The sequence below is a fragment of the Pleurodeles waltl genome, chromosome 6 (genome assembly GCF_031143425.1).
Source record: "Pleurodeles waltl isolate 20211129_DDA chromosome 6, aPleWal1.hap1.20221129, whole genome shotgun sequence".
In the NCBI taxonomy this organism is placed as follows: domain Eukaryota; kingdom Metazoa; phylum Chordata; class Amphibia; order Caudata; family Salamandridae; genus Pleurodeles; species Pleurodeles waltl.
The window spans coordinates 1515053805-1515072676 of record NC_090445.1 but is presented as its reverse complement, the minus strand read 5'-3'; the positions used below and the strand labels follow the sequence as shown (position 1 = coordinate 1515072676).

Genomic DNA, 18872 nt, shown 5'->3' with positions numbered 1-18872 from the left:
GGTCACAAGTCTGCACAGCAGCAGCAGTCCAAAGTGGTTCCTGGCGGGTCCCTCCAGCAGCATTCTGTGTCCAGTTACAAGCATGTTTAAGTCCAGAGTGTCTCCAAATTGTGGGGAAATATCCCCTGTACTTATACTGAGTTTTGCAAAGGTTTAATAAAGAGGGTTTAAGTCCAGAGTGTCTCCAAATTGTGGGGAAAAATCCCCTGTACTTATACTGAGTTTTGCAAAGGTTTAATAAAGAGGGGGAGGGGAGGTTCCAACCAGTTACAACTGGTTCTGGGAGTGCCCTTCTCTTCTCCAGCACAGGTTCCAAACATCATTTGGGGGTAAACGAGTCCTTTGTGTGAGGCTAGGGCACAGCCTTTACAGATGCAAGTGTGCCCCGCCTCTCCTTTTCACAGCCCAGGAAGCCCATTCAATATGTAGATGCACCTCTGTGATACCTCCACCCTCCCTGTGTACAAGCTGTCTGAAAAGTATGCACAAAGCCCAACTGTCACTCTGCCCAGACGTGGATTGGAGTCAAGGTGCAAAACACCAGAGTCATAACGCAGAGAAATGCTCACTTTCTAAAAGTGGCATTTCTGTAATGAAAATAAAAGATCCCCCTACAACCAGTAAGCAGCATTTCTCACTACCATTACAACCATACCAAACATGCCTACACTAACCCTCATAAATCAGACAATACCCCCTGGACCTAAGGCAGGGCATTTCAAATGTAATCCTATGAGAAGGCAGCACTCACAGCAGTGAGATCCCAAATAGGCTATTTGTCACTACCAGGAGAGGCCACGCAACTAGGCACATGTCCTGCCTTCTACATACATACTATCCCTGCCCTTAGGGCGAACGAGGGACTACCTTAGGGGTGTCTTACATGTAGTAAAAGGGGAGTTCAGGGCCTGGCAAGTAAATTTAGATGCCAGGTCCCTGTGGCAGTATACTGTGCATGGAGGTCCTGAGCTAGCAGTCCTGAGACAGGTTTGAAAGGCTACTTCCGTGGGTGGTGCAAGCAGCGCTGCAGGCCCACTAGTAGCATTTAATTTACAGGCCCTCGGTATAGGGATACCATTGTACAAGGGACTTACAGGTAAATTAAATATGCCAATTAGGTATAAGCCAATCATACCAACTTTAGAAGGGAGAGCACCTGCACTTTAGCACGAATCAGCAGTGGTAAAGTGCTCAGAGTCCTAGAGCCAACAGCAAGAGGTCAGAAATATTAGGAGGAAGTTGGCAAAAAGTCTGGGGATGAACCCGCAAAAAGGGCCAGGTCCAACAGTCTGGGAATGCCCTCTCTACTGAACACGTGGTATACTATCACAAACATCTGAAATAATAGAACACACACTGAGCCCCATCTTGGAAACCTGTTTGCTAGGGATCCACCACAGAGCCAAGAAAGATAAGTACTTCAACAGATTTGTAGATCTTAACATTGTTCAAGCGACAAATAGCCATGCAATGGAAGCCGCCCAAACCACCGGACACTTCTCAATGGCTTTGAACAGTATTGCAATGGGCCAACGCAGAGGCAAGCGTATTAAGCATGATGCGAGACAGAGGCCAGTGCAAACAGGGTGCAAAATTTGGGATGTTTTTGTGGCGAGGACAGAGATTAAAAGCATTTACAATGCAATAGGTCTCGTATTTGCTCGAGTTACAGCTAATGGCGCTGTAAATATATAATTGGATTTTTCCTGCACATAAATTGGTCAACCCTGACTCATAATTTGGTCCTTTCCTGCCACATAATTCCAGTGGCCCTGTATATAATTAAAACACTTCCATTTACTTTCTTCCTTAATCTGTAGCCAAAAATGAAAATGTTGCCATTTAGCATCCTAATTTAAATCTGCCATGCTAATTCCAATAGAATACCACCATCAGAGCTACTGATTGGCTAACACAATTCCCCAAAAACAGCCCAGACAGCCACGCAGGGGGAGTAATAAGGATGTTAAGTTGGCCTGAATCATGGTCATAAATGCAACAAGGAGAGATTAATAAAACATACACAATCATCATGTAAACACACTTTAGCCATCTACAGTCATACCTAAAAATGCAATATGCTCTGAGAAGAAATGTAAATCAAACAAAGACATGTCGAAAGTCTGCTTTACAAAACAGACAAACATCCTAACAAAGTCCAAAACGAAGTCAGATGAGTTATTTTTGAGACAGTGAAATTAAAGTTATTCAAAGTAGAGTTAGAATATGTCTTAAAAAAAGCATAAACATGTGCTGGAACTTCTAGTGACCACTTTCAACAACAGCATGGTTAATTGAAGTGCAGTGGAGAAGCATGGCATTCTTAGTATTTTACTGCATAGAAAGTACAACGTGATCCTAAAATCTCCTGGATACCCCGAAATGATCATTCACATTTCTTGAGAAAGCATATAAAAACAAAAACAAAAAGAGAGAATGGAGCGAGTCTATGATAAATTGCCATATAATGCATTTGTTCTGTCATCTTTTCCCGTACAGACTGTAAGGACTCAAATTGTGCAGTTACAGATTATTGTAATTATATTGCCATCTCTGACAGCTAGATTAGATTTTATACATAGAGGCCATGACTGAAGGACCATTAACAAGGAATGCGAGGAAATGCTTAATGGCACTTTCTGTGGTAGAGCGGGTGAGAGAAAGGATAATACTGCTGCCAGCAGCTAATGCTTCAGTAAAACTGAAAAAATAAAGCCCGAACACAGCATGGGCACGAACAAATGTATGTTTATGTCTTTGTGATACACAGCTATAGCTAGCAGGAGTTGTATGGAGGCAAGCAATGCAAAATAATGAGTTTAAAAAGAAGATCTGTCTAAACTTTAAAGACCAGAAGTGACCCTCGAAATTATTGAAACACGATCATTTTGATTCCTTTTTGTTGATACACACAAGAATTACAAGCATTTACAATGCAATGGGTCTCGCTTTTGCTCACGTTTGACCTATTAGCATTGTAAATTCCTAAATGGACTTTTTTTGCCACACAAACTGAAAATAAAAAATAAAACAGCTGACATAAGGAAGCTGATCAAAGCGCCGGAGAGAGACAAAAGGAAAAAGAAGTTCGCTCGCAGTCAAAGTTATCGACAAAAGTGCAATTATCCATGTAACAGGGTCGATGGCCAAGGTGGTAACAACAGCCCTAAGGAGGGACTAACGTAACGTATGTACCAATGAAAACAAAGGATTTTTGAAAAGTAGGCCCATGAACGGGGAAAGTGATGGGCGTGCGGTGGGCATGGTTAAAAGCCCAGATACGTACCAACATGCCAGAAAAGCAGCACTTGCGCGCTGCTATGCTCAACCTAAAAAAGTTTTAAAAAAATAAAAACACAATAGGAAAGCTAGTGTATCCATGAGGACCACTTAAACTTACTAATGCACGACCATAATGAAGGGTGTATGTTACATGGATTTATTGGTGGTCTACAAACTGTACTGTTTTATAGTATATACATAATATATTTTGATAGATGCACATCATATTCCACAATGAAAACGGACTAAAATGGTATCTTGGCATGACAGAAAGCTCACCAGTCTAATAACTGTGAATAAAGAAAACTGGCAATGAGGTCCTAATCGAGCACGGGAAAAGCAGCCAATACAAGCCTAATAAAAAACGTGAGCTTAATAAAAAAGGAGATTATTAAACGAGCTAAACTCTATCAGTACAATGGCATGCGGCCCTTCATGCCTGTTGTAATTGCCGAGGTTGTGCGCTTTGTCTCTGAAACGGCAAGAAGTCAGAAGTAAGTAAAACACTAAAGACAGCTCTTAGTAAAAATACAAGTATAAAACAAGCATGCCACCTGGTATTCCATAGTCAATCAATCTCTTCATCGTAAGTGGAGCTCTTAAATTTAAGCGACCTTTATCGTTCTATACAAGTTGTTTACTGTCCTGCCTCCCTCTGTTCTGAGACGTGGCTTCAAATATAGTGATACTTGCAGCCCAAAACCAGACTGCCACCACCCCCAACACGCACCAGACAAAGAACCTTAGGAGACAGAATGTGGCATAAAGGGCAGAGCTGCTTTGGATCTGAGGAACACGGTTTGAGTCCCAGCGCCGACTCAACATCCTGTGATTCCGGGCAAATTAATCTCCCCTTGCTACCAAAAATGAATTTGTCTTTGTGTAATGTAACCGGTGGTTCTGTAAAGCACTCTAATACCTTTGTGTTGTGTTCACACTATATAAAACTGCAAAAAAATAAAGCCCTCCAATTCCTTTGTGTCGAGCTCGCACTTCATAATAGTGTCAAAAAAAATACCGGCATGAGCACGAACAAACAAAAGTGTTCAACATTACAAATGCCATCGGAAACATGAAGCCTAGTGTAGAGCCGAGGCAAACTAATTTTTTTTTTAAAAAGCAATCCCGAAATCATATGTAAAACACGGACGCTGGGTAGGTTAATAGTAGTTGGCTGGTGCTCTCAAGGAGGGTTTAAACACCGCGAAAGGCATGACGTATGCACGTCTTTGAAAAATGAAATCAAGGGAATTTTAAAAGGCAAGCCCACGAACTAATGAAAGTGATGGGCGTGACATGGGCGTGGTTAAAGCCCACTGAATAGATCACAACAGGTCAGAAGCGTTTGCACGCTCAACCTAAAAATTATCACCACCCACCATGAAGTAACAATCACAACCAACACATTTAAAATACATTGCAGCACTCACAGATGTTGACCTTACAAAATCTGTCTATCTGGTTGACGCATGATAAAGTTGAATACAGATCTCAGAGTAGATTGAGCAAATGCCCAAGGTTGAGTCAGGGCTCTGTAGATAGCACAAAATGGGAGAACAAAGTCAGATAAAACCTTTAAATCTACCTTTCGAACTGGAAAAAGGCAAAGCATAATTGACTATATGGCAATAAACATCGAAGCCTGGCATTACGTCATCGATATGGAAATAAGGGACAGAATCGAGAGTGATCACGACCCACTGCTAATGGAGATAGTCCATCCGGACACGAGCCCAGGGAAGGCGGAGTCTCCATTCAACGGAAATAGCCTAACAATAACTATGAGACCAAACAGGAAAAACATATTAAGGTCAAATGAGGATGAACCTTATATGAGTGTTCCCAGCCAAACCTGGTTGTCATCACTTAGCACGTTCTTAAACCCATCAGATAATGACGCTATACCCCTCCTGCATAACTTTAATAATTTGCTACTGCAAACAAAAAAGGAAAAGATCAAGCATCCTCAAATCAATCCTAAAATGATGGAGGGCTGGTTCGATGAAGAGTGTTTAAAGCTAAAAAAGACCTTATCACAAGCACTGAAGAACCGGCACTTGAATGATTCCAACGAGCAACATTTTCATGGATGTAGGCAACAGTACAAAAAATTATTAAGATACAAAAGGAAGATATTTCCACATAAACTTTGGAAAACTTTACTGCAAGCAATAACGGCAGGGAACTCCAAAAAGTTTTGGGAGATAGTCAGGTGGGGATGCGAAGGCCCCCCGAAAAAACCTAGAACTGAATATTAACCCTCAACTTTGGGTAAAGCACTTTACTGCCTTGTATCAGGAAGTGGCCAAGACAGAACCAGGGATGACCATTAACTCAAACATCCTCACTCAAGGGCTGGGAGGCAGAAATCAAAGATCAAGCAAAGTATTTCCTCTTCAAAAGACCCACGCAGCATCTTCAAATTGTCTTTTTAGATCGGTAAACGGAACCCAGAATGTACTAGTCTCTAACGAATTTTCCAGCACAAATTCCACGCAAGTAGCCCACGTCATTCCACGTGCAATGAAGTTAATACCGGAATTCAGTGAAAAAGAGATTAAACAAGTTATCCTCCTTCAAAAGCCGCATAAGGCTGCAGGCCCAGATGGCATCCCTTCAGATGCTTACCGTAACCAGCTAACGTTATGGTTACCTGCTCTAGCCCGTCTATTCAACAGTGTTTGGCATTACGAGGTAATCCCTCCTTCTTGGAAGGAATCAATAATCGTTCCAATTCACAAAAAAGGGCCTCGGGACATGGTGAGCAATTATAGACCTATCTCACTGCTTGATAGTGTTGGAAAGATTTTTGCCAAATTGATTCAGTCGCGTCTAGACCAATGGCTAGAGGACGGAGATTTAATATCAACACACCAAGCTGGTTTTAGGAGAGGCCAAAGTACAACAGACCAACTTTTTAAGCTAAACATGATCTGTGCTAAATACGCCACCCTTAAAAACAGTCCATTATACCTGGTCTTTGTGGATCTCCAAACAGCCTTCGACAGCGTAAATCGCCAAACATTATGGCAGCTATTGTCGGACATGGGCATACAGGGAAAAATCTTAAGGCTGCTAATTCTATTGCATACAGGAAACACTGCCAGGGTCAGATATTCTACGAGAAATGATTATACGGCCAAAATTCCAATTGAGCGAGGTGTAAAACAAGGCTGCGTTTTGGCCCCAACCTTATTCAATTGTTATATAAATAAAGTAAGTCAAGTTTTGAAGGAATTAAATCTGGACGTGCCAAAACTAGCCAATGAAAGTATACCTATCTTGCTCTTTGCTGATGACGCCGTATTACTGGCAAGAACAGAGATAGCAATGCATGGTCTACTTAGGGGCTTCGAATCTTTCTGTACCTCAAGGAGCATGGTAATCAATGAGGGGAAAACAAAGTTTATGATTCTCAACCAAAAACAGACGTTGCAATCGACTTTTAGGGTAAATAATAAGCCTTTGGCCCGAGTGGCCTCCTATGATTACCTGGGCTGCAGATTAGATGAAAAACAGACATGGAAACCACAAATCTACAAAAGCAGAATTTCCTTGGCCCAACAAGCCGGAGCAGTACTCAGATTTGCAAAGGCTACAGGCAATCACTCCGTGAGCTCCGCGCTGCTTGCATACAAAACAAAAGCAAGAGCCGCAGCACTTTACAGCGCAGAGATCTGGGGATTCAGAAAGATTCCATCAATACAAGTAACCGAGAACAAATTTTTACGCCAATTACTTTGTCTAGGTAATGCTACACCAATGAACGCAATAAGAATTGATCTACAGATGAGAAAGGTTGAGGACTACATCGCTCTGGCTCCAGTAAGATACTGGATCCGTATTTGGACAAAAGAGGCTCTCAAACCATTCAGAGACGTACTTAAGGATATCATGAAGCTGCAAAACCATCGGAAACTGCCCTGGTTCAAACATATTTCAACTATCCTGGCTGCTATCGGCCAGGATGACTTTTGGCTCCATCCTGAAAAAATCGGAAGGCCTAGTCTTGCTGTCATAAAAAAGGCATATTGGGAGCGAAAGACAGAGATTATGTGCGAGTCATTTAGCCCTTTATTCAAGCGGTATATTTTGTTTAACCAAGAGCTTAAACCAGCAATATTCATAGACAGTATTTATCCGGAGGAAAAAAGGGCTCTCTACTTTAAATTCCGTATGGGCACACTACCAGTGACAGCGGTGGTCAACAGATGGCAATCCGCTCCTCCGGGTAGTTTAGAATGTTGTCCATGCCTTCATAGTGGTCCGGAAACACTTTCCCATTTCCTTTTACTATGTCACTTTACGCTCAGACTCCGTAAATTGTACCTTCGTCCACTTTTCAGAACTTTCGGAGTTAGGAAGTGCAAGGAGGCGGAAGCGCTATGTATGCGTTCAGATGAGAAATACATTGTGACAAAGGTCTCAACTTATATCTTGGAAGCATGGAAATTACGTCTATCAATGCACCTACAGTTGGCACAGGCACAATAGCCTATGTTATCCCGTACCTATTTAGCTTGGGAAATCGGTGCAGGGTAATGTAAACTGGGTTAGGCCTCGGTCTTTTATTAAATGGCTGGAAGGCAATGCAAGGCCCCAAATGACTCGTCCCATAATAAGACATTTTAAATATCAGATTCATAATGTTTTTCTAGAATAAGTTAAGTTTTTATGTAAATTATGGTCAAATCAGGTTTTACGATAAAGCATGGTAAATTGGATACATTTTGGCACATGTTAAATCAAAAATTCAAGCATAGTTCCTTTTATTGAGATGTTTTTATTTTAATGTGATTTTTATTGAGTTCGAGGGATTGATATCTATTGTGTGATTATTGTTAAGGCCGGATAGGCTAATAACAATTAAATAAATGGTAAATGGAGATAGCACACTCCACCACTGACTTTTTTCCTTTTCTTTTTCGCTAGGCCACCCGCACTCTCTGGCAACAACAAATATTATAATTGTCCATTCTGTGCAGATACTTGTGTGTTTTTCTTTACTTATCCTTAGCATAAGTTTGAAACATGCATTAACGCTGTATAACATGCCACATTGCCCTCGCATATACATCACTCCTATATTTTACCTGTAAGATAATGTTTTCCATCTCTGAACAAATTCCTATGTATCTATTTGTCTTACACTCCACCGATGTGACTGCTCAATGTTAATATGTTACAAACCAAGTATAACAGATATCCAAAAGAAAAAAAAACGTGACTGATACCTTTGCCCGTTCTAGTCGGATGTCTCAACTTCACCTTCAAACCAATGCAGAACGCCCTCACACCATAATCAAATCTAAAGCCATCTCAAAATTCCAAAAGCCTCAGCAATTGAAACGAAAGCCCTAAAGACAGAACTATTGACATTTTAAAAAGCTCTAAAATTCAGTCATACCTCTCATAAGGCTGCCTATATGTGACTGAGCCCTATCCCTGCAAATACAGTAAAAGTCCAAAATGTCCGCATGCTTTCAGAACTCATCTGCATAGCTGAAACCACCTCGATAAGCTTCCTTGCCCCACCACAAAAAACACAGCTTTATTCATGACTAGATTTTGAAAATGACATTTCATGTGTATCATATTCACACACTCCAACATGAGCAAACCACAACAGCAACACTACTCCTACACCTTTGTTGAAGAAACTATGTGACAAGTTGTATTTTCCAATACTTTTATTGAAGACAGATAACTTCCAAATACATCAACATCCACCAATAGGTAGCCAGTACATCTCCTTTGCTTCTTTCTCCTTCGCTCTCCACCAACCGTCCCCTGTGGAATCTCTCTATCTGAGCATTCCACCTATTACCTCACCATCCCTAGAACCCCATGTAAACATACAGTGCATGAAACCATAACACAATGCCACCCAGAAACTATGCACCAGCCATTAGCTACCAGATGAAAAAGCTTTAAATGTGATATACAAAGAGCACCACAATAATGGCCACAGTTTTCTATAAACAAAAACTAATTAAATAACTGGAGTCTTAAATAGCAAGATACTCCGAGGTCACACTTCTCAAAATATCGGACTTCAGGAAATCATTAATAGGAGGTAAATCATTCTCAGTCTCAGGCGCAACCCTCTGAAACATCCTTACCTATCAGGAATATATGAGACCACCTTACCATAAGGAAACCACTGACAACAGTGCTACTCAGACACAAATAACTAGACCAAAGAATCATTGCCTACCTCAAATCAATACCACTACCTACACCCACTTTTTGCTGGACACGCACCATCCCCAGACCAATAAAAGGACCATAGAGACATCCACTTGCACTAGCACTATCCAATATCCCACTAGTGTGGACACCGCAGCAATAGACAGAGGCAAAGAGACATTCCCTCATTACATAACACCTAAATACAGTTGAACTTCTGTACTTATCCACCTGCAACATTGCCACAAGTGCACCCACTCACTGGCACCCACAAGGCAACTGCATTCAAAATGCTCTAACAAATACACCCTTACAAATACCACTCAAACACCCACAAACCCCACCGTGTTTATATACTCCACCACAATTCTACTAAGAATGTCAATACGACATCCCTACAATGACCCCAAGAGTCTCCGCGTCTGAAAGATGCCCACAAACAGAAATACAGACATACACAAGAACTTGGAGGCTAATACAACACAGTAACAGAAACACCAACATCTGGATAAAGAAACAGAGGCACTGGGAAAAGTGACAAGGATGCCGCGTCATAAAGATATTAATACATACACAGACACTGGGGCTCAATACATCCAAATGACACTGCTCATTTCTGCATGTCGTAACCAGCACAGAGCTAGACTCTAATCTGGAAGCGCACCAGAGTCAAGCTTGACATACATGAGCTGAACACCAACAGGGATATGAGGCAATAAAATAATGGGCGAAGAGGGGTTATACAAAAATGTTATATAGCATGAAAGAGATAATATTTTTATATAATTAGGAGCTCATGGATAGGAATTCTGAAATATCAGTGTCCTGCCTGCTTGTTCCTCTACATTCGCTTACTGGCAGCATGAGAAGTGATCTTATGCAGGGTCATTAACGCATTCCCCAATTTGTTTTATTCATGAACAGAAAAGAACACCATTTCTAAAACCCACCCTCCATTCAAATTTGTCTCATCTGCTGTTGTGACACCTTTTAAAAACACAGACCTACTCCAGGGTAAGAATATTGTGATGTTGCTCTTCATGGCAGTTAATAGGGAGGTAGGTGTAACACGCTCAGCGTTTAGTTTTGTGCCAGTGGCTGGTGGTGGTTGGCACCGGCTCTCATTTTATGAGGGTCAGAACTTAATTTTCATTGTCAGGCTTTGATACAGAGCAAGAGACAGAAAGGGAAGAAAGGAGGGTGAGGGGGAAGGTAGAATAACAACGAGAGGAGAAAGAAGAGATGAAAGGCAACCTGTGAAAATGAAAGAGTAGAAAAAGGTGGGTAGTAACAGCACAACTAAGCAGTTGAGGTATTCGGTAAATGAGGTACTCCGCTGCCCCATGGTGGGCTCCTACGAAAATCTTTTAACAAATTCAGCAATGCCGCAGTCTTCAGCACCTGCTGCCTGCTGACTGAAGCTAGGCAAATGGAAAGGCAGAAAACATATTTTACCTTTCTTTTTATGAATAAGTGTCGTATTTTTTGGAAGTGAAGGAGTGCTGATGGAAAATTGTTAAAACAAATACTGGTGGTATGTAAGTAGTTAGGGGACATGAGTTAGAGTCACACAACCATCACAGGTATACAGCGATATTGGAAAAGGGCACCTCAGCCACTAAGAATCGTGCCACACTTCATTATCAGTGCTCTCCACACACCTAGGTTTGTGATTACCACCAAGATTAACTCAACCAACTTTGAGATTTCAAAGATATAGTAAACTGGATAAATGCAGGGATCCAGATAAACTTTGCTTTCAATATTTCTCTATACCAGTGTAGACTGGAAGACAATAACTCGGGTCCTCTAAATGTCAATGTCCCACCAGTGTATGTTTGCAATTATCCAGGAGGATTGTGCGAAGTGGCTTTTCTTCTCAGTCCCCATTGTGTGTTTCAAAAAGTGTATTTGTATCTTACTTCAGAAGATGCTTTTGTTACCAGCAAATAAATAACGATGTTCATATTTCCATGCTGTGGATATTCATGGGCAAATACAACTCAGAGGCATTAGTTAGAAGTTCGATCCCTCATGTTACCAAAAGTTTCCTTTAGGATTATAAATCCCATCCCTCACTTTACCAAAACTTTCTTCTAGGAAAATGACCAGCTTCCGCTTAAAACGATCAACACATTGTATTTATGCAATGTATTTAAACTGAAACTATGGGCTGTATCTGTGACTTAGAGTGTACGATTGCCATGCTGAGAGTACTTGCCCCAGTGTAAGTGTGCGGCCTTGTAATTCACATCATGGCGGTGATTCTAACCGCGGCGGGCGGCGGTCGCCGCCCGCCATGCGGTTACCGCCAAATGACCGCACCGCGGTCACAAGACCGCGGCGGGCATTCTGGCTTTCCCGCTGTGCTGGCGGGCGACCGCCCGCCAGCACAGCGGGAAAGACCCAGCAACGATGAAGCCGGCTCCGAATGGAGCCGGCGGAGTTGCTGGAGTGCGACGGGTGCAGTAGCACCCGTCGCGAATTTCAGTGTCTGCTAGGCAGACACTGAAATTCTTTTTGGGGCCCTCTTACGGGGGCCCCTGCAGTGCCCATGCCATTGGCATGGGCACTGCAGGGGTCCCCAGGGGCCCCGCGGCACCCCCTACCGCCATCCTGTTCCTGGCGGGAGACCCGCCAGGAACAGGATGGCGGTAGGGGGTGTCAGAATCCCCATGGCGGCGGAGCACGCTCCGCCGCCATGGAGGATTCTCAAGGGCAGCGGAAAGTCGGCAGTACACCGCCGACTTTCCGTTTCTGGCCGCGGCTGAACCGCCGCGGTCAGAATGCCCAGCGGTGCACCGCCAGCCTGTTGGCGGTGCTACCGCGGTCATTCGCCCTGGCGGTTTTTACCGCCAGGGTTAGAATGACCCCCCATGTCTTGTGCAGGTAGCACTAAATTGCTTTATTTTGACAAGTAAGAGTCCACCTTCTTTCTCAGAACACAGCTACATATCGAAGCACTCATACATACACCTGAGTGAGTGGAAGGCTTTAGGATGGGTGCAATATGCATACAAATCCCACACACAGTGTCAAGAAACATCAGATATGTAAAATGTTTTAGTTCCAAATTAGTACTTGAAAACAAGTATGCTGAATCCACGAAAGGAAATGAAAGTAAAAAAAAGAAATCTCATTTGATATGGAGTTCCACTTGAGATTCATTTTGATAAACTAGCCTCCCCTTTGAATAGCAGGGTGTCAATATTTGGATCCACTACTTATTCATAGGTGCCTCACAAATTAAAGGTCCTATTGTTTTACAATGAAAGTTAGACTTATGTGTGTGTGTTCGGGTGGGGGAGTGGATGGCTCCTTAGTGAAAGCCTAAGTCTGCCTGTACTCACCCTGAAGAGTTAGCACTTGGTTCTCTTTCTCCTGCTGCAGCTGTGCATATTTCTGGTTGTGGCCCTCCACTGCTCGTCGGTTTTCCAGCTTTAGGGAGTTATGCTGCACCTGCAAGTCCAGAAGCAGCTTCTTCACTTCTTCATGCTGGTTCTGAAGGTGAAAGAAAGTGGTACTTGAGAGGCGCGTAATACCCCCCAGCGAGAAGCAAACACTGAAACAAGTAGGTAGCCTGCCTTTGATAAGCACGCTGAAGCTTCATATAATTCAATGTGCCAGCCTCTCTATTGAGCATGGCAGCACATCACAAGCATGCAGGTAAATCAAATATTATTGAACTGGAGCTAGAATAGAAAATTAGCCTATTCTTTATTACCCTATTAACTCCACTGGGGAGATACAGAAATCGGCCTCTTAAAAAAAAATGCCTTGAGTTATTAATTTGATTTTGCAAAATGTTGCTTCGTTTTCGTAGATCTAAGACACCACAAACCGGACACCTTCCCAGACTCCTAATTTGTAAGTAACTGAGTGGGGTTTTTGCGTGGGGTTTTTGCATGCCTGAATGTTCTAACTTTCCATAACTTCCCTGCCAGGACCAATTTAGGGAGGGCCTTTCCAAATCAGACTCCGATTTCCGCTTGTACAAAAAGAAAAAAAGTGCAATGTGTGTGTGTAAGTGCGTACACACATGATTCACTAATGGTAAAAGTCTGTGCTATGGGGGGTCTCTAATTTACTTATGTGTGTAATTTATGTAGATTGCTTTTAGTCTATGCTACACTTGTCTGCGATTCCAAAGGTGCGTGAGAGGAACAGCAAGCAAAATTGTATGTAAATGTGGTGAAAACACACCCAGCCCTGGCTGTAATGGACAAACTCCTAGGCAATACTATGAACAACCACTCAAGAGTAGTCAACAGGACATTTGTCAACAGTGGGTGAATGGCATGTATGCCTACCTTTTGCTGTCTCTATCTCATTTAGAGCCTGGACAACTTCTTGGCTGCCGACTGCAGCACCCAAGCTCGCTGCACAGTCATGTTCCAGGTGCCGCTGAGCAACCCACCACAAGATCGCTGGCTTAATGGCCTTGGACAGACAGCCCTACTTTGCCCGGCTTTTTGATGCTGTTGTCCCTGTCCATGCCCACTATGAAAAGCATGGTGATCGACACAGGAAAAATCAAGTGATCTCCAGACACTGGGAGTAAATGTCATGCACCTCAGGGACTTTTCAATTTTTTCTTGATGAACCATCATACTGCGAATTTAATTACGGGGAAAAAAAAAGTTAACCAAGCTGCCCACAGTCGCTTCAGCAAACGCACAGTATGAGAAAATTCCCCATCTGTGTGGTGGGGAACTTTAAAAATTGTAGACTGGCTGTTACAGTCGTACAGTGCATGGTCAATTGAGGCCCTTATCTGGTATGTAGTCCAGAGAGTTAAGGAATGATCTCTCCATTGACTTACTTTCTTTCAATTAGTTTGGCATCATATTCAAGGGTTTCCTAGCAACCGTAAGTATGCAGATTGGAACAGAACGCTTTAACTGACATCAATATGTTTATTTGGCATTCCAAAAATAATTAATGGAATTCATAACACTTTTTCTGGACATTCTTAGATTCATCTTCAAGTGTTAGGTTATTTTTTTCACACCCTATGCTGCATTGTAAAACTCTCTCCCACCACCTGCGGCATGAGTTCAAACTTGTTACTGTATCTGAGGCAGGGCTGATCCCGGAACCTTACCTACCCAATTAAGGCCTTCACTAGAAATGGCTCATAAATTCCGATGGGCCCAGGTACAGAAATTACAAGTTTTGTTTTCCACAAGGAGATTTGGCTGCTGGAAGGAGCCAAAATTCCTGTAAAATGGGGAAACAAGTGGAAATCGGCCAGGAACACAAACGCCCACATGTTATGTCATAAAAACTTGTACTCTCTGTTAGTTTGCTTACCTTTTGGATTTACCAAGATCCCCAGTAATGGCACTCATACTTGAAAAATGTCCCAGGCACAGCCTTTTAATCTACTGACTTGCTGTTTTGAATTTTTTATAATATTCCCACTAGCATGATAAAGCTATTGCAGAATATAAAATTTCCTAGCTACCGTGATGGAAAGTTTCAATTCTATTAGGGACATGGAGGCGAGGCTTATGCTTATCTCTTCCTTTATTCTTCACTTTGCAGCCTTAAAATCAACCTTAACATGTCAAAGACTACAAATCCCATAAGTCTTTGCTGCAATCAGGACACAACCATAGAGACACAGCCCCAGAAGTATGGCAATCCAGGACCGCACTTCCTCTTTCTTCAAGCATGGTGCCTGATCCAGGGGTCTTTCAAAAATCCTGATCTAGTCCGATCCTATGAAGTAAACAAACAGTATTAAACAAGAAGATATTCCCGCAATCACCTAACATCATATACCAAGAACACAGAGAGACATACCACAAGGAAAAGCAATATCAAAACTGCATTATTAGAAACACAATACCATGACACAGCACAATAACTGGAAAAGAATTGTATACTTATATCAATTATCAGAAAACCATGAAATCGGGAGGGCAGAAAAGCAATAAAATCTGTAGTGGAGGGATAATTCTCGTCTTCATGTCCTTAATAGAATTGAAACTTTCCTTCACAATAGCTATAAAATGTTATATTCTATGTCAGGACCGGAGGCTCCGATTATGCTACTTTAAAGCTGATTGACCACAAGAGCAGCCACGCTGGGAATTGTTTTAAAATAAAAGGTATTAAAAGTAGACTCCAACGACCAATCCACTGCTCTAAGTATATCTTCAAGTTTACCTCCCAAAGAAAAGGCCTTAGAAGCCATGGCACCCTTTGTAGAATGGACAGCAAAGGAGGATGTGTCAATCCCTGCTTCTTGAAGTACCCATCTAACCCAACGGGCAATGGTAGGAGCAGAAATTGGTTTAAAGTGCTTTTTCAGCGAAAGAAGCAAATAGGCCCATCCACACCAGCCTATACTCTTCAGCCATATCTCATAGGCTCTCAGACAATGGACCACACATAGCTTAGGGTGACCTGGAAAAGAAGGGTAAGAAACCACTCTGGTATTAGATTTGGTACGTCTTGAAACCCTGGAAGAAGCTCCCTCTGGGGTAAACATATGCTCGTAAAGTCTAAACCCCGAACATGTGACAATCTTTTGAAGGAGATTAGGTACAATAACATTGCCAACTTACCTAATAGTGCCTAACCAAAAAGATACTGATTGTCCTACCAAGACTGGAACATCTGTAAAACTACATTAACATCCCAAAGAGTGGAGTACCGTGGTTCTGGAGGAATCAACAACCAGCTACCTCTCAGAAGGCGACAAACAAGGGGACGTCCTCCTATTGGGACATGATGGGAAAATGACCAGCCAAAATAGCAAATCTGCATGCATTAATAGTACGGTATGCCATCCCCATGTCAGCTAGTTTGGGCAGGAAACTGACCACTTGCACTGCATCTGCCCCCACAGGATCCAAATCCTGTTGCAAACACCAGCGTAACCACTGCCACCAGGCCAATCCATAACTATTGGCGATAGAATCGGGCCAAACACACTTGATAAGGGATGCAGCATGTGCCTAAGGGCCTGGGACTTCCCAGCATCCCCTGTAATCCTCCAAACCATCAGAGTTAGAGTGCTATCCTGAACCAAAGGGTGAGAGTTGCCACTCTGGTACCTCAAAATCCGAGGACTCTGGGGAAGTGGGTTTGGAGAAGCCATGGAAAGTTCCAGAAGAACTGGAAACCAGGCTTGGGACCTCCAGAGTGGTGTCACTAGGATCACCTCTGCTTTCTGCCGCCTGATCAGAGTTGTGAGCCTGTTTATCTTTGAAAAGGGGGAAAGCATACACCTGAAATTCCTACCAGTCCTGCAGAAAAGCAACTGTTGCTTCCGCCAAGGGATCCAGGCCCCAGCTGAAAAACAAGGGAAGTTGGAAGTTGAGGAGGGACGCAAATAGGTCTACTTGACAAGAGCCCTGTCGATTCATGATCTGTTGAAAAAGAGCAAGATCTAACTGCCATTTGCTGTTGTCCTGTAGGTGACAAGGTTGCCAATCCGCACCTGATTGAGCCTCCCCAGGAGGTACTCTGCCATCACTGAAAGATTGTGCTGTAGACAGAAGGCCCAAAATTCCTTGGCCAATTCCGCCCAGACTTTGGACTGAGTGCCCCCCCAGGCGGTTGATATACCGTACTGTGGAGACATAATCCATTTTGAGGAGGATAGAACAGGACACCATTTCCTGCCAGGCTCTGGATCACAAAGGATCTTACCAGAAGCTCCAAACAGTTTATATACATGGACTCATCTGGCCCTGACCACTGTCCTCTTGGGCTAATATCTCCACAGGGAGCAACCCAACCAGCTAGGTGGCATCGGACTCTAGGACCAGGTCCGGGGTGGAGCCGAAGGTGGCCCTGCCATTCCAGGCATGCATGTGATTGAGCCACCAATGAAGTTCTGTGCGAGTTTGCGGGCAAAGGGAGGTCTCCTAGCTATAAGCTAGGACCTGTCTGAGGTGATGGGCCTTCAGACATTGGAATGCATGATAGTGGAGAGTCCCGGGAAAAATAACCTGAATGGACAAGGACAAGAGACCCATAATCATGGCAAGTTGGCATAGGAAGAGCTTTTCCCTCTCCAGCGTCTTCCGCAATTCTCTGCGAATTAACAGAATTTTCTTCTGGGGCAGACAAAGAGACTGCTGCACCGTGTTGATTTTTAACCCTAAGAAAAGCATTCATTAGGCTGGGGTGAAGGCTGATCTCTGACAATTTATGATGAAACCCAGCTCCTTCCAGAGAGATCTGGTGATCTCCAGTTGAGAGGAAAGTTTGTCCTGAAGCATCAGGAGGAAATCGTCTAAGTACACTATGAGCCTGACCCCTTTGGTGGAAAACCATTCCACCACCGGTCTCATCATCTTGGTGAAGCACCAAGGCGCTGAGGACAGTCCCAATGAAAGACATGTGAACTTGTAGACTTGACTTCTCTATTCGAATTGGAGGAACCGTCTGTGGGGTGGAAAGATGGGTATGATGAGTTAGGAGACCTTGAAATCGAGCCTCACCAACCACCAGTTGGGCAACAGACTATCCCTGAGAAGGTGAATACCCTCCATCTTGAAATGGCGGTATACCACCCACTTGTTGAAATTCCTGTGATTGATGATCGGATGGAAACCCTTGTCTTTCTTTCCAACAAGAAAAATATTGCTTACAAAACCTCGGGATGGAGAATCACACAGACAATCACCCCTTTGCGGAGGACCTCAGAAACCTCTTGATCCACCACTTGAACACCCTCCTGGGAAAAAGCCAAGGACAGGGAATGGCATGTTAGACCGGGGTCCCATACTCTATATGAAAACCTTGAATGGTTTGAAGAACTCATGCGTCCCTTGAGATAGAAGCCCACTTTTGGCTGAACCACCCAAGTCTGCCCCCTACCATCAACGGAAAGAAAGGGTACTGCTTACCAGAGGCACCTCCAGGTGCGTTGCTACCTCTGCGAAACACTCCCTTGTAGCCACGACCTCTGGCGCATCCTCTAGAGGGGTAGAACCCTCCAAAACTCTTCTAATCCTGCCATTGGAGGGATCGCTTAGTCCGCTGCTTGTGAGGGGCAGAGAAGGAACTGCTAGAGGAGCACCCCCTACCTCTTCCGGCCCCTGCAAAAATGTGCTAGTGAAACCCTTCTTAATTGACTGCTGTGCCTTGTCTAGGAAGGTAAAGGTGTTTACAAAGCGAGTAAGCTCTTTAATGAAGAGATCACCAAAGAGACCCGCTTTTGCCACAGGGGCGGCCTCAGTAGAGGCTAGATCACCCACCTAGGGATCAAATTTGATCAAAGGGGAGTGTCTACTCTCTGTAGAGAGAGCACAATTCGCATTGCCCAAAAATCACAGGACTCGTTGGGCCCAACTTGACAGGATGGTAGGATCAAGGAGTTTGCCGGATTCAATGGCATCTTCTGCCATGTCCAAGAATTTTGTGAGTGGTCCCAGGAT

General features: G+C 43.4%; 1 protein-coding gene across 1 annotated transcript in view; it reads right to left on the bottom strand.

Moving 5' to 3' along the window:
- LOC138301022 (Golgi integral membrane protein 4-like) overlaps window positions 1-18872 on the bottom strand; it is a 208863-nt gene that overhangs the window by 150900 nt on the left and 39091 nt on the right. The window contains exon 5 of the mRNA XM_069241045.1: window positions 12822-12972. Coding sequence (XP_069097146.1) covers window positions 12822-12972 — 151 coding nt within the window. The remainder of the gene's footprint in view (window positions 1-12821; window positions 12973-18872) is intronic.